This window comes from Neophocaena asiaeorientalis, unplaced genomic scaffold, assembly GCF_003031525.2.
Source record: "Neophocaena asiaeorientalis asiaeorientalis breed wild unplaced genomic scaffold, Neophocaena_asiaeorientalis_V1.1 scaffold5, whole genome shotgun sequence".
NCBI classification, from domain to species: Eukaryota; Metazoa; Chordata; class Mammalia; order Artiodactyla; family Phocoenidae; genus Neophocaena; species Neophocaena asiaeorientalis.
The window spans coordinates 10,978,473-10,995,147 of record NW_020174698.1 but is presented as its reverse complement, the minus strand read 5'-3'; the positions used below and the strand labels follow the sequence as shown (position 1 = coordinate 10,995,147).

Here is a 16,675-nt window from a genome sequence, read left to right as displayed (position 1 = left end):
TCCGGAGCCTGTGCTCCGCAGCGGGAGAGGCCACAGCAGTGAGAGGCCTGCATACCGCAAAACAAACAAACAAACAAACAGAAGATTACATCATGACCTGCTTCAAGCAGTTAACTTAGTGGAAGCAACAAAATGAGGAAAAGTCAATCTCCATTCAATCAATATTATAGCTTAATCATTTTTTCTACAAGAAAGTAAAAATAGGGACTTGGGATTTGAATATGATTCTGCCACTAAGTATCTGTGTGGCTCTTGAAACAGGATTTCTCTTATCTCAATTCTGAAATGAAAAGAATATTACTGTCCTATGGGACTCTTGTGCACATAAAGTGAAATAATATATGTGAAATATGAAATAATATATGAGATAAAATACGTGAAATTTCTTTACACAGTCCTGTAACACAGCAGCTCAATATAAATGGCTTTCTTATTTTCTAATTTTATAAGAACCTCATCATTAAAGTTTGCATTTTCGTAAGAACCACATACAGAAAACTCTATTAATCAGATTTCCATATCAAAGCTGTCTCATAAGTAGAATTGATAGTTGACTATATCATGATAGCACTGAGGCAATGACAAATTCTATTAAAACCTAACACTATTTTGAGCAGTTTATCAGGAATTGTGCATCGCAAGCTGGAGTTAATTCAATCAGCAGAATTTTTTGAGATAAAGTCCTCCTACTGCCACCCATGAAGGCATGAAAAGGCTACTTTAATTGACTCAAAACCACACAACTAGTGATCAACAGAGCAGATGTGTTTGACCACAAAAGCCGGAATTCTTTAAACATTGCCCTTTACTGCTCAAGTATATTATGAAACAGAAAGTTTGCTTAAACATTATTGGCAGTAGAGTTCCAGCTCTTAGTACATTTTAACAAATTGGTAAACGAATTGATTTTATATACATGCCACCTCTGTTAATTTCACTAAGCTAAGCATCACGATTTCCAACCCTATTATTTCAGACAGAGGTTTCTATATTATCATTACAATGTTGTCCTAGAAAACAGAAGATCTAGTAAATAAGTAAACTAATAGTAAATTCATAAACTTATTGACACTGACACAATATATTCATGTATAAATAAGTGAGGGCATCCCCTTCATTCATTACTGGCTAAAATTCAGTAGAATTATTTGCAAAAATAGCCCATTTTGTTTGAATAATATTGAAAAGGAAAATACGTTCAGCAGTGAATGCTTCCCTGCCATCAACCATTATTAACTCTAGTAATGTGCTCTGCTCTATCAAGAATAAGTTAGTAGCTACCCAAAAGCACCTAACTTATTTCACTTATTCTCTAAAAATAATTTCTCTTTAATGAGCTACTTGTCAGGATAAAATACTCACTTGTTGCAGTGTGATCAAGAGCTTTTACGTGACCGAACCATCATGCCATACCTTATCGTATGATCCTCTAGGAGTTTGGGCAAAAACAAATGCTTTGAATTCTTAATATTGGTCTTCATCTATTCCACACTAAGCTCAAATTAGCTGGCAATCAATCCTTCTGACATGTAGATCAAAATTTCTGCTTTTCCACTTTTGGAAAATTTCTACCACATTTATGGACTTTAGTGTTCTCCTCTGTAAAACAAGGTCATTCCAGCATGTTGCTTGCTCCTGAGGCCCTGGCTCTTACCCGTAACTGAAAGCTGGGCATCCGACTTAAATATTCTGCAGGTAGTTCAAATTTCCACTGTCTTCCAAGATAGAGATCTCAGACCCGTCTTCAATAATAACCCCCTCTCTCACTTCCCACGTACTTTTTATAATCGAATCCTGCAGAGTCTGTTTTTTGAGCCTATTTTCTTTATGTTCCTTAATTTCAGCCTTCATCATCTCTGCACTGTTCTTTTCTATTTTCCTCAGATGTCTCTTGTGGTTCATTAAATTCCTCTTCAGTTATGTCTAACCTGCTACTTAGCTTATTCACAGAGTTATTTTACTAAATATACTTTTATGTCTGTACTTGCCATTTGGTTTTATTTTTCAATCCTCCTGATTTTTTCCCAGAATATCATTCTGTTTGTTTTCTTTTTAAGTCTTTATTGAATTTGTTACAATATTGCTTCTTTTTTTTATGTTTTGGTTTTTTGGCCACGAGGCGTGTGGGATCTTAGCTCCCCAACCAGGAATCAAACCTGCACCCCCTACATTGGAAGGTGAAGTCTTAACCACTGGACCACCAGGGAAGCTCCCTTGTCATTCTGTTCTTTTTTTTTTTTCTTATATATTTATTTATTTTGTTTATTTATTTTTGGTGCGTTGGGTCTTCATTGCTGCACACCGGCTTTGTCTAGTTGCAGCGAGCAGGGGCTACTCTTCGTAGCGGTGCATGGGCTTCTCATTGCAGTGGCTTCTCTTGTTGCAGAGCACGGGCTCTAGGTGCACGGCCTTCAGTAGTTGCAGCACACGGGCTCAGTAGTTGTGGCTCACAGGCCCTAGAGTGCAGGCTTAGTAGTTGTGGCACAAGGGCTTAGTTGCTCTGTGGCATGCGGAATCTTCCCTGACCAGGGCTCGAACCCGTGTCCCCTGCATTGGCAGGCAGATTCTTAACCACTGCACCACCAGGGAAGCCCTATCATTCTGTTCTTGATTCATAGTTTTTTCTTCCCTTCCAAGATTTCCTAGAAAATTTTGAACAAGCTAATTTTAAACTTTTTTTTCCAGGTTGTTCTGTCTCAAATTGTTAGATGTGAATCTTACATTTATTACATCTGCTGACCTTTTCATAGTAGTTCATTTTCTCATGTGATTGGAATTTTCTGACTGTAAGCTCCTCTTCAACAGTGCTGTTTTCATGAACCAAGAGTCTCAACGGGCCTACTTTGTGGAAACATTTCTATGGAATCACAACTCTCTTTTCTCTGCCAAGGCCCTTGTGGCTTCACCATTTCAGGACTGGTTTTTGGAGATCATTATACATATACATTCACATGCAGTTGTAAGAAATAATACTGAGAGATCTCATGCACCGTTTACTTAGTTTCTCTTAAAGGTAACAACTTGCAGAATGATAATAGAGTATCACAACCAAAATATTGACATTGATACAATTCACCAAGTTTATTGAGATTTCCCCTAGTTGTTGTACTCAGCTATGTGTTTGGTGTATTATTTACATATACATGCATATATAAAATATGTGCTTAGTTTTACGGTTTCATCATTTATATTTATATTGGTTTTGAGTTATATTTTATATGTTTGAGGTGTAGGTAGAGGTTCATTTCTGTGCTTATTGATGTTCAAATGCTCCAGCACCATTTTTTGAAAAGGCTATCCTTTCTCCCATGAATTGTTTTTCACCTTTGTCAAAAATCAGTTGAGCATATTTGAGTGAGTCGGTTTCTGGTTTCTCTGTTTTGTCATATAGATCTGTGTCTGTCCCTCTGCCAACCATACTGTCTTGATCACTATGGTGAGCCTTATCATTAGGTTGAGTCATTCCTCTCATGTCATTCTTCTTTGTAATCATTGCTTTAGCTAATCTAAGTCCTATATCTTCCCACATAATTTTAAACATAAACTGGTCTATGTCTAATGATTAATACTATTAGGATTTTGATTGAAATTCTATTGAATCAATACATCAATCTGAGGAGAATTTATGTCTTTACCATGTTGAGCTTTTCAATCCAACTAGGATATGTCCACTTATTTAGGTCTTCTTTGATTTCTTTCATCAGCATTTAAAGATTTTCAACATACAGAGACTGTACCTGTTTTAAGTATATATCAAAGTATTTAATTTCTTTTGAATGTTTATAAATGTTATTATGTCTTTAATTTATGCTTCTACATCTTCATTGTTAGGATATAGAAATACCATTAATTTTTCTGTGTTATTCCTATATTGTACAACCTTACTGAACTCGCTTATTAGTTACAGGAGGGGTTTTGGTGTGGGGGGTTTCCTTGGCATTTTCTACATAGACAATAATTTTATCGTCAAATACGGACAGTTTTATTTCTAACCCGTATGTATTTTATTTCTTTTTCTTGCATTATTGCTCTCAGTACTATATTGTACTTTCAGTACTATCTTGAATTCAGAGTGGTGAAAGCAGACATCCCTGTCTTATTTCCTATCTTGTTCAGTTTTTCAAACCACGTATAAAATTAGGTGTGGATTGTTTTTGTATTTGTTCTTTAACAAGTTAGGTAATTTCCATCTATTCCTAATGAGCTAAGTTTTTGTTTGTTTGTTTGCTTTTACTTATCATGAATGGGTGTTAGACTTTGTCAAATGCTTTTTCTGTGTCAAGTGATGTGATCATATGAGTTTTCTTCTCTAACATGTTAATATGGTAGGTTACATGGATTGATTTTCAAATGTTAAACTAGCCTTGCACACCTGGAACAAATCCCACTCGGTCACAGTTTATTATGTTTTATACATTGTTAGATTTCATTTGCTAATATTTTACTGAAGATTTTTGCATCTAGGTTCAAAAGAGAAATTGTAGCGCTTTTTTTTGTACTATATTTGACTGGTTTTGGTATCAGAGTAATATTAGCCTCATAAAATGAATTGTAAAGTTTTCCCCTCTTCTACTTTCTGAGAGAGATTATGTAAAATTGGCGTTAATTCTTCTTTAGACATTTGGTAGAATTCACCAGTGAAACCATCTGGGCCTAGAGATCTTTTTAAAAGAGCTTTTTAATTATGAATTTCATTTCTTTACTGGTTATATGACTGCTCAGATTAACTATCTCTTTATGGCTGAGTTGTACTACTTTGAGTTTTTCAAAGAATGAGTCAGTTTCTTCCAAACTGTCAAATTTATGAGAATAATATTGTCTGTAATATTCTGTTATTATCCTTTTAAAGGGCTGCTGCATAAGGAGTGATGTCATCTATCTCATTCTTGATATTGTTGATCACTATTTTTCACTTTCTATTTTTATCAGTCTTACTAGAGTTTTATCAGTTTTATTGGTTTTTTTTTTGAACAACTAGCTTTTTGGTTCATTAATTTTCTCTATTGTTTTCCTGTTTTCAATTTTATTGATTTCTGATCCATACTATTTCTTATGCTGCTTTGGATTTATTTTGCTCTTTTTCTAGTTTCTTGATGTAGAAACCTAAATTACTAATTTTAAAACTCTCTTCATTTCTCACATAAGCATTTAATGCTATAAATTTCTTTTCAGAACGGCTTTAACAACATCTCATATAGCATTTTGATATGCTGCATTTTCATTTTCATTCTGTTCTTTTTTGTTTTTGTTTCTGTCTAAACTTGCTCTTTGGCCCATGAATTTTTAGAAGTGTGTTGTTTAATTTACATGTGTTTGAAGATATTCCTATTGTCTTTCTATTGTTGTTCTCTAGTTTGATTTTATTATGGTCAGAAAATATACTCTATATGATTTCAATTTGTCTTATATGGTCCATCTTGGCTACTCTTCCATGGAAGCTTTCAAAATCTAAATATTCTGCAACATCCCTGGTGGGGCAGTGGTTAAGAATCCACCTGCCAATGCAGGGGACATGGGTTTTGAGCCCTGGTCCGGGAAGATCCCACATGCCGTGGAGTAACTAAGCCCATGCGCCGCAACTACTGAGCCCACATACCACAACTACTGAAGCCCACGCACCTAGAGCCCGTGCTCCGCAACAAGAGAAGCCACTGCAATGAGAAGGCTGCACACCACAACAAAGAATAGCCCCTGCTCACCACAACTAGAGAAAGCCTGTGAACAGCAACAAAGGCCCAACACAGCCAAAAATAAATAAATAAATAAGTATTTTAAGAATAATAAATAAATATATATTCTGCTGTTGTTGAGTTAAATGCTCTATATATGTCATTTAGAGCTTCTGGTTGATTGTACTGTTCAGATCATCTATATCCTAGATAACTATAATTTTGGATTCGTCTACTTTCCTTTTCAGCTCTATTTATTTTTGCTTCATGATTTTTTTTCTTCATGTATGTTGTTTGGTATGTATACAGTTAGGTTTGTTATGTCTTCCTGGTGAATTAGTCCTTTTATCATTATGTAATGTCCCTCCTTTTCTCTAGCAATTTTTACTGTTCTGAAGTCTACTTTACCAGATATGAAAAGTCCTTTTTAAACAATGAATATTGGCATGGTATATCTTTTTCTATCTTTTTATTTTCAGCCTACCCGTGGAGTTGAATTTGAAGTGTGTTTCCTATATAGCACATAGTTGGGTTGTTCATGAACACTTTTTATGTTCATTTCATCAGTGTAAAATCTCCATAACTTGTAGGTAATATTCATTAGGACCCCACATTGCTTTGCATACCTATTTGTTTTGCACATGGCACTTTTTCCATCTATGGAACTGAATACGTAGAATAAAAATGTCCTTCTCACATCTCCCAGGCCAGGAGATAGATTTTCTGGCCCCATTTTCATAGCTTGAGCAGCTCTTCAATGTTTCCAGCTTTATACAGATAGCTTAATTTCAGCTGTCTGTGTACTTATGCCTAGAAACTTGCCCTTTCTGCCTCTTGCTGGTCCCAGTGCCCAGCAACAGGACTAGATCTGGTTTACATACTACTATGTGTTTTTGTGCATTTGCCCCCAATCACTGATAGTTCAAGATCACCTATGTTTCAAGAAATATTGTCATTTTATTCAGATTTCTCTGTGTTTTGAACCAGACAAATTTCTTTCCACATTATGCAGTCCACTAAAATGACTGTCTAAGTCTGAGACCTGATCCTCACTTGCCTCCCATCTGGGTTTTGCCTCCATGCTATCCACTTTCTATTTTATATGATTATTTAACCAACACTTATTTATAACACTTATTATGTGCCAGGCACTATTCTAATCAGAGGTTAACTCACTTAAACCTCACAATAACTTTGTGAAGTATGTATTTTTAGTATCCCCATTTTACAGCTGGGAAAACTGAGGCACAGAGTTGCAGTAACTTGCCCTAAAGTCATAGGGCAAGCTCTAGACTCCATCCTTTTAACCACTACTCTCTCATACACATTACCTCTTGAGTTAATTTTCCAAAACATAGATCTAATTACAGAAAATTAAATTTAATTCCTTGGTTTACCATACAAATTCCTTCACATCTGTCTTCAACAAACTTTACCCGCTTCTTCAACCACCTCTCTCCCACCTCCACTTTGGCTGAACCGTCACTGAAGGTTCTGGTCACTCTGAACTTCTATTTCATGAATAACCACTGCCTAAAATGACCCTCTTAATTTTCTTTGCCTGGTACATTTATACCCATTCTTCAAGTGTGAAATCAAAATTCCATTCTCTAGGAAGTCTTCACGGAGTATCCTTGGATGAAGTTAATCACCATGTTCTTAAGCACTTCATTCATTTATTGTTATCACCCAGTTGCATTATGATCTGTTTATTTACATGCTGGGACAGTTACTACTTGAGAGTAAAGTCAATGTATTATTCCTTTATAGTGTCTCTGTCATAATCCCATACAATACTAATAATCGGCAACTTTGAGCAGAGTACTTACAACCTGAAGAAATTTTCAGGGTTTTTATATGGGCTCTTTTGAATATTACTAACTCTTCAGAAGGTAAATATTTTCTACATGAGAAAACTGAGGGTCAGAAAAAGACACACAACAATTAAGCTGGAGAGACAAAATAAATATACAGATGGGGAAAAAGTTATTAATGTCCATGCAAAAGAGTTCAGTGACAAGGAACTTTTTGGAATTCTCTAAGCATCCGTACTTAGCAAAAAGTAATGAAAAAGCTATTTATAATCTGGAAATATTATTGAAACTGTCTTTTACAATATGCTTTTGAAATTTAATAATTCAGTCCAACAATAATACTAATAGAACACCAAGTAGGTATAAGGAATTAGAGCAGAAGGAAACTCCAAATAAAAATTATGATGCAAACCACAAAGTTCCTGTTTTCTGAATCTTGGGATGAGCATACAAGAATATTTACTGGGGAATGATGGCGTATCTCTGACATTAGAAGGACGGAGGACCTGAAGCTAGCTGTTTTACCAGAATCAGTAGCTGTTATGAAAGTGGCTTGAGGGCAGAGGCCTTATCTTAACCCCTCTACATTGACATTAATAAAGGTGAGGAAAAAAGAAATCGCTGAAAGAGTTTGCCCAGTGTTCTTTTTTCTTCCCAGAATAACATCAAAAGCTCCTCTTGAAAGTCTGCAATTTATTCATTCATTCATGCTTTCCTTTGATAAATATTATATAGTCCCTACTTCATGCCAGGCACTGTTCTATATGCCAGAGGCACAGGGAAAATGAGGCAAACAGCATCCTTGCTTATGCGACAGACCCATGTCCTCTTCCTTAGAGGTAAAACCTCCTGTAGTGGAAGCTCATCACAATCGCATTAGAACTTTAATTTCTCCTACTTGTGCCTTTGCTTAATGAAAATCCTTAATGATCAAAGAATTCAACTAAGTTCCGAAAAGATCAAATAACATTTAAGTTGAGAATCAAGATAGTCAATAGAGCAAGGACTTTTTTTAAAAAAACTATGGCTTTTAAAACTGTGAACTCTGATATAATGTTAAGTTGTCATGCTCACACTTTCTGAAGTGACAAAAACAGCAAATTTGGGGAAACAGCTATAGAAAGAGAAAATCTGATTAGGAGAGTGAGAAGTCTGCCTTCTTTACAAAGAAAGGGAATTTGAGAATGAGTGCCATTTGAATACCCAATAAGGATCATAGACAAATACATATAATATAAAAGGTGTGGTTTTGTCTCTGAATTACAATAATAATGTTTCCTTCCAAATAAAATGTACTTAGAGCAATTGATTTACCTAGCTAATTCTTCATTCCCAGGTGGTAACAAATGGCCTCCATCCCTCCCAGGATAGAATATGTTATACGACGTAGAACACAAATGGTTGAAAGTTACTGGAGAATAGATGTGCCGCCAGAGTACCATTTATAGAACTGACTCACCATGTGTCCTTAGACACGCTGGGGAGTTTCCCTATTTATAACATGGGGTTCATAGAACTTGCCAGTAAGAATGTGTGAACCCTCAAGTAAAATTTAGTGCATGGCACCCAGTGCTCAGAGTTACCATATTATTACCCAAATTGGAATTGGCTTTGTGACAGATTTCAAATACCAGAATCCTGCACAACAACTGCAACAAGTCTGTACATTCCTAGCAAACCTGACAGCACATTCAAAATCTTGGTGCATCTGGTTTTCCCTCAGGCAGCAGCTGCAGCTGCTCAAGTCGCTGTGGAATCTGAAGTGACAGCCCCCTCCTGGCTGGCAGTGTTGCTGTCATTCAGGAGAGAGATCACAGAGCCTAGATCCTTTCTGCCTTTGATGCACAGTTCACAGACGTCAGCAGGAGACCTGATGGCATGTCAGGCAAGAGATTAGAAACCTGCAAAGCTGGAATGCCTTCTCCTGCACATGGACATTCAACCATCCCTGTTGAGACTGGGCAGACCTAGAGATGATGGGAAAATGTATCTGAAACCTCTGCCTTCTTAGTTTTTCAACAAGAGGCAAGCAAACCCAAAAATATGAACTTTGGTGCTGACATCTATGGTTAAAAAAAAAGTGAGACCATATTTTAAATGGCTCCAGGGGTGGAGCAGGCGAAGTTTAAGAAAACATGAGCAGACTACATTTTTTTTTTCCTCCTTTTTCTGCAACGTTTTTTCTACAACAGGATTTCCTGGTCACATCATGAGGAACTATGTAAATATGCCTCCTTTGACTTAGTGGTAAGAATCATTTCCTGTCAGGTTCTTTCAAGGAAGAAAAAAGACCAGACCCCCTTAACAGCCAAAAATAAAAAGGTACAAATTATCATATAAAATTGAATCAGGAAAATTTGTTGAGAGAGACAAGCATTAGTCTATAATTTGTTCTTAACTTGGTTGCTTTTGCTTTGTTGCATTTTGTTTTGTATTGTTCTTTTGGTCAAACACTACTTACATTATAACACACTGGTATTTCAATCTTATAAGCATTGCTCAAAATAAATTTCACTTCTTAAAAGGTTTAGGCTTTATATCATGCCCAGGGTGATTTATTGTTAAAAACACTTTCTCTCTCTCCATTCTTATTCCCCCACTTTTGTTTGGTTCATTGTGAAAGTAGGAAATCTTCAGCTGACACAGATGTGGGCATTTAGTTTAAGACAGAAAAATATTACAAAATGTTTTTCCACACAAAAAGAGAAAAAAAAAATAAACGCATGGAACAAGATGGATCATTTTTCTTCTTATCTAGATGATTGTCTCTCTCCTTCTCTCTCTCTCTCTCTATCTTGAACTTACAACATTTAATACTTCCATGTTAGTGCCATTCAAATCCTTTAAGCAGTAGCCTGAAGGTCTCAGCCATTTCTGCCACTTGAGGTGTTCTTGGTATTTCCCTCGCTCAAAAATTCCTTACAATTTTTCAGTTGTTCACTGCTTTGTTAGGCAAATGTCTTCTTTCTCTCTCTCTCTCTCTCTCTCTCCATCTCTCTCAATATATCTAGGGAGTCCTACTGTTAAATGAAACACTCTTTGGGAAAACTAGTGGTTACTAGTGGTTACCAGTGGGGAGAGCAGTGAAGGGAGGGGTAAGATCAGGACAGGAGATTAAGAGGCACAAACTACAATGTAGAAAATAAATAAGGTACAAGGATATATTGTACAACATAGGGAATACAACCAATATTTTATAATAACTTTAAATGGAGTATATTCATAAAAATATTGAATCACTATGTTGTATACCTGAAATTAATATAATGTTGTAAATCGACTATACTATAAAAAAGAAATATACTTTTCTCAACAGTTTTTATGTGGAAGCTACTAGTAAGGTGTAGCTTCAACCACATGTAAGCTTCCCTTATTACTCCAAAGTCTGCTGCTATCAATAGGAGTCCATACTCTCCCTCTCCTGTGACAAAACAGCTTCTTTAAGATGAGAGAGACACAAAATCTACACTAGGAATAAGGCATAAGGTTTGACCCAGAATGTAATTTTCTGACTTGGGAACAGTCAGAAAACCACCTTTGAAAACTTTTCCTTCTATTCTTTTCCGGCCAAGTGTGAACTTTTAAAGCATTACATAGTCCTAGGACGATTAGATTCAATTCAGCACAAGTTGAATGTGCGTTGAAAAAGAAAACCAGACAGGTGAAACCTAGTTATAATTGGAAGGGAAATATGTTGCAAAGCCTTGCATGCAGCCTTAGGAATGTGGAAAGAACTAGTAGTAGGGCCACAGTAGATGGAACTGATAATCCCAGACAAATAACCATCTTACCTCAGTTACTTCATTAACAATGCATGAAATGAAAGTAAGAGCAGAGTCGCCTTTACATGACACACATCAGAGCTTAAATGAGGCAGTGTGCTCAAGAAGTGTGCTCTGGAAACAAGACCATGTTCTACAAATTTTAGTTGTTCTTACTAACTGTAAACATATGCCTCTGCCTTTTAAACACTGGCTTACAGAATCATATCCCCTCTGCTGTCATTAATCAGTGTGCGCATCCTTTCTGCAATGAGAAGTCCTGATTCCAGAATTTTCTATGTGGTCCTTCATGCCCTAGGGTCAAGGCATTTTCTTGCCCTCATATTCAAGCACTATAAGAAAGGCTTTCAGTGATGTAGTTATAGGTGTAAGTCAATTCATTTTCTATTCTAATCTCAAAGTTTTTTCTACCTGTAGTTCTCTCTGTCATTCCTTTACCTTAAGATGTTCCTACTGGCTTTTAGAACTGTTCCTCTTCTGGACTGTTCACCCTTTTTGACTATTTCTTATGCATTCCTTTGGGCATAGCTTTTCCTTCCTTTCACTGAGCTGAGTGCCCTCCAAACAAGGACTGCTGGTTATTTTCTTCCTTCCTTGAGAAAGCCCATCTGTTTCAGGTCTGTAGCCATCACTTTTTTGTGTGAATGATTTACCCACTGACCCATGACCCCATTAAGTCCCACATTTCTTCCTGTTTTCTGATGGTAACACCCTCTGCCTACCCTCTCAACTGAAAAGAATAAACACTCAAGTCTCCATTTCCTCCCAAGTTTTGTCCAGTCTCACAAACAGGACCCTTCTCAATTGCACTAACTCTATAGAATCATCTCTTCATTCTCTTCTGTCTCCTAGAAGCTTTTTTTCCCCCCTATCACACTTAACCAGTTGCCAGATTCTGCTGTTATTTCCTCTGTATTATCTTGGAAATCTGCTGCTTCCTCTAAATGCAGCAGATACCTGAATCAGATTTTCTTGTCCTTGACTACATTGGCTCTCATTTTCCTACGTGCCACAAGTTCTCATTTTCAAAGTCTTGAATTTTTTTTGATTATCAGTTAGTATCACCTTTTCACCCATTTATTTGTTCACATTTTCCTCCAGGCTTTCTTTTCATTCTGTACTCAGTTCTATTTCATTTGTACTTGGTTTGGAGACCTTCCTCCAAAACATTCTGCAAACGTTATCTGTCTTCTTCACACTCCTTTCCTTTACAACCCAGTTGAAAGACTTTTCAGTACTTCATAACTCACTCGATTTGTAGTCTGCAGATAGCATCAGTGTCCACACTTCCAGGGCTACGATTAGCCCAGATCAGCATCGTCCAAAAAAACATTCTATGATGATGGATATGTTCTATACCTGCATTCTTCAATATGGTAACCATTAAACACATGTGAGACTACTGGACACCAGAAATATGGCTAGTGCATCTGAGGACCTGAATTTTAAATTTTACTTATTTTTAATTTAAACAGCATGTGTGGCTAGTGGCTACTCTACTGGACAACACAGCCTAATTCTAGGCCCTCAGCTATCAAATGATACTATGAGAGTTCAACCCATTAAACACAATAAGCTTCCTCAAGGACCTGGGAAAATACATGAGACTTGAAAATATTATTACAAAATAACAATAAACCTCAAATTCAAAATTAATAAATTTTGGAAAATATTAAATATAAAAATATTAAATGTTGCAAAACATACTGTGTCGGTTTTAAAAAATCATTTAAGGACTCAAGAAAATTGCATTGCGTTTCCACAATAATTTGTTTATTTTTTCCTCTTCACAAGAATTCCAAGTATACATAATAATCACCAAGAAATCAAACCATAGCCAGTTGCAAATTAAATGAGTTTCTCATGGCCAAATTTTATGAAAAACAAAACTATAAAAACCTAAAATTTTTACAGCAAAAACTAATATTTAATATGTACTTTTAAAATATGTTTGATATGATATGAGATGGGGCCTCTACAAGTGTGTCTAGTCCACGTTGAAAAGTAACCTACTGACCTGCCCAAGTACAAGTAGTTTCCGAACCATTCACCCAGTCTCTCTACCCCTTTATCCAGGCCCATCCTCAACATTTATAGGACAAAGCAGAGCATAAATGGATTCTCTTGCCACATGCCTACCTTCCTCCCCGTTCCACTTCATCCTGCACCAAGAAAGACCTCATGCTCTTATGGGCAGCTCAGTCCAGCCTCCTTGTTTCCAGAAATTGTCCTAGGAATGTCCACACCTGTGGCTCATCCTTCCCCTTAGAATACAAACACCATTAGGAGGCCCTGAGAATGAGGAATTTGGAGATTGTGATTTAGGGTGGCCATGAACCTTGGTCCCGTAGATTCTTTGTTTGGTGGTCAGAGGTATGGCTAAAGGGCCTTTATTTTCAAGTGGAGACCTTTAAAGCATGGGGCCTGGATAGTACTGCTCTTACTTTTCCGTACTCCCATCATAGACTTTAATACTACCTGAAATATTGTTTTATTTGGTTTTTTTTATATACTTTAAAAAAATATTGCTACCACGGTACTAACAGCAGATTTTGCCTGTTATATTACCTAGAATAATAGGAATCCCGATAATAAAATAGCTTCTGGCTTATAGCAGATACTAAATAAATATTTGTTGAAAAATAAATAATTTTTTTCACAACAATTTCCTGTAAAAGGACGGCATTTATATTGGAAAAAACACGGTTTTGAAATTGTATAAACTTAAATTGAATTCCCTCTCATCCAATTATTAGCCATGACCTTGGTTGGTGGGGATAAAACTAAAATCTAGTTCAATGATACTTCTTTCATTTCCTTCAAATTTCTTTCTTTTTAAATTTTCCTGCCTTAGAATGTTCTCTGTGTCAAACTGTGGTTTGCCACCTGTTAGTGGGTTGCCAAACCAGTTTAACATTGCAGTTCCCAAAGTGTAATCTGTGGAACCCTGGCAGAAGAGAGGTCCCAAGATATTTTCAGGGATTCACAAGGCCAAAACTACTTTTCTGATGAAATGGATGGTGATATTAACAAATGCAATTCTTTGATATTATATAATGAAATGTCTAAACCATCTGGAAAATCTTCATAACTCGGTGAACCAATATTTCCAAATGACCAATGCATGACATTCCAAAATCATGCATTGGTAAAAGATCCATTTAAATTACAAGACAAGCCAATGGATGTAAATGAAAATGTACTAAAAGTTCATTGACACAGTTTCAGATTTCAAGATGCAAATAACGTTTTAGAAACTACCACTCGTTGAATTTTGTGTAACAAAGCATATCCATGATTACCTTCAAAAGGCCATTAAAATGCTCCTCCCTCTTCTATGCATCTGTATAAGGCCAGATTTTCTTCATATATAGTCAACCTTGAACAACAAAAGTTTGAACTTTGAGGATCCACTTATACACAGATACTTTTCGATAATAAAGACTACAATACTACACGGTCCATGGATGGTTGAATCTATGGATGCAGAGGAACTGCGCATAAGGAGTGTAAGTTAAATTCAGATTAACCTCTGCGTTGTTCAAGGGTCACCTGTACTTCGAGTTAAACAATACATCTCAACCAGCTGAACACAGAAGCAGATATGAAAATCTAGCTGTCTTATACATTAAAGGGATTTTCAAAAATGTAACACAATGTGTCTTTTCACTAATTTTTGCAGAAGTTTCCTTAAGAATATTTTTCATTAAAAATGCTATGTTAGGGCTTCCCTGGTGGCGCAGTGGTTGAGAGTCCGCCTGCCGATGCAGGGGGCACGGGTTCGTGCCCCGGTCCGGGAAGATCCCACATGCCGTGGAGCGGCTGGGCCCCTGAGCCATGGCCGTTGAGCCTGCGCGTCCGGAGCCTGTGCTCCGCAACGGGAGAGGCCACAACAGTGAGAGGCCCGCGTACCGCAAAAAAAAAAAAAAAAAAAAAAATGCTATGTTAACCTATAATAGGTTTATTATTGTCATTTTTAGATCAATTAAATAGTTTTTAGTTATCTATTTTAATTTACAATGTGGCAAATCAAAAGATATAGCCATATAAACGAAAGCTTTTTAGGGTCTTGTTAATTTTTAAGAGTGTAAAATGTTCCTGAGACCAAATGTTTGAGAACCACTGATTTAATGGATTGTGACCAGCATTTTTTTTAATGAAATAGAATATAAAAGAACACTATATTTTTATATTACTAAAATTATATTTTAAATTAAAGTTTTACATCACATGGATAAATATAGTTTCTTGAAACCTCCATTTCAGTTATGCAGGTATATGTACATGCATACTGGGTCACAGGATAAAATTTATTTTTTTTACTGTTGTTATCAAAATGTTTTGGGGAAAAAATGTACTAGGTTATCTGCTTCTTAAGAGCAGGCACTGTGCTTTTTTATCTTTCTAGGCCAAGATACTTAGCACAATGTTTGACACATATACTGACTCAATAAATACAAAAGGGATCCTCTCTTTCTCTCAACTTCCACATCATATGTATCAGCAAATCCTGTTGGCTCTGCCTTGAAACGCTACCCAGTATCTGACCACTTACCAGTAAATCCATGCCACTCTCATTTCTACCCTGTATTATTGTAATGGCCTCCTGTTCATCTTTTTTTTTTTTCACACACACACACACACACACACACACACACACACACTGTATTTTATTTTTACAAAAGATAAATAAACTGACACCAAGCATTGCAAATGTATGGCCACAACAAAAGTAACAATGATTGCAATTACCAAACACGAAACACACTCATACTATGTCATAATATTGACATTCAGTCCAGTAATCCTCCACTGTAACAGCTCCTTTACTTTGCAGTGAAAATTGATTTGTATATTTTTTGCCTCTGAGTCCTTGTGGGATTTTTTTTTTATTCAAACAGAAAGTCACAAAAATTATAATCATCCTCATCAGTTCACTCAGTCCCATGTAATTAACTTTTTTTTCATCTTGATCTTTTGTTAGCACTTTTATGAATCCATCAGTTTTCCATTAGAGTTCTGAAAATGCTTATTCATTCAGTTCAGCAGTATAGTCAGTTACCAGAAACCCGTACTTGTCAGAGTCTTTTCCATGAATTCCTTGAAGATGAAATCCTTTTATAGGAACATTTTTGCAAAAGCATCAGAGTACACCCAGAACTGTCTGTAAATGACAAAAGACTTAAAAATGACCACGGTTAAAGATTGGATGAAAGTTCGTAATAATGCAATTGACAAGGAAATTTAGTTATTTCTGAGATATACATTTTAAAGTAATAACTAGAATTATGACTTATAACATTATACCAGAACATATAAGATTTTTAGAAATTTCATGTAACGTCTGAAACATTTATATTAACATATTTCCATACAAATAACCCAAAGAAAGTTTAGTATTAGTTGTTTT

General features: G+C 36.1%; 1 protein-coding gene across 1 annotated transcript in view; it reads left to right on the top strand.

Annotated features, from left to right (window-relative positions):
• The window catches only part of RNF217 (ring finger protein 217), a 193,937-nt gene that overhangs the window by 7,330 nt on the left and 169,932 nt on the right, over positions 1-16,675 (top strand). Inside the window, 1 exon segment of the mRNA XM_024759018.1 lies at positions 9,207-9,368. Within this exon segment, the coding sequence (XP_024614786.1) occupies positions 9,207-9,368 (162 nt within the window).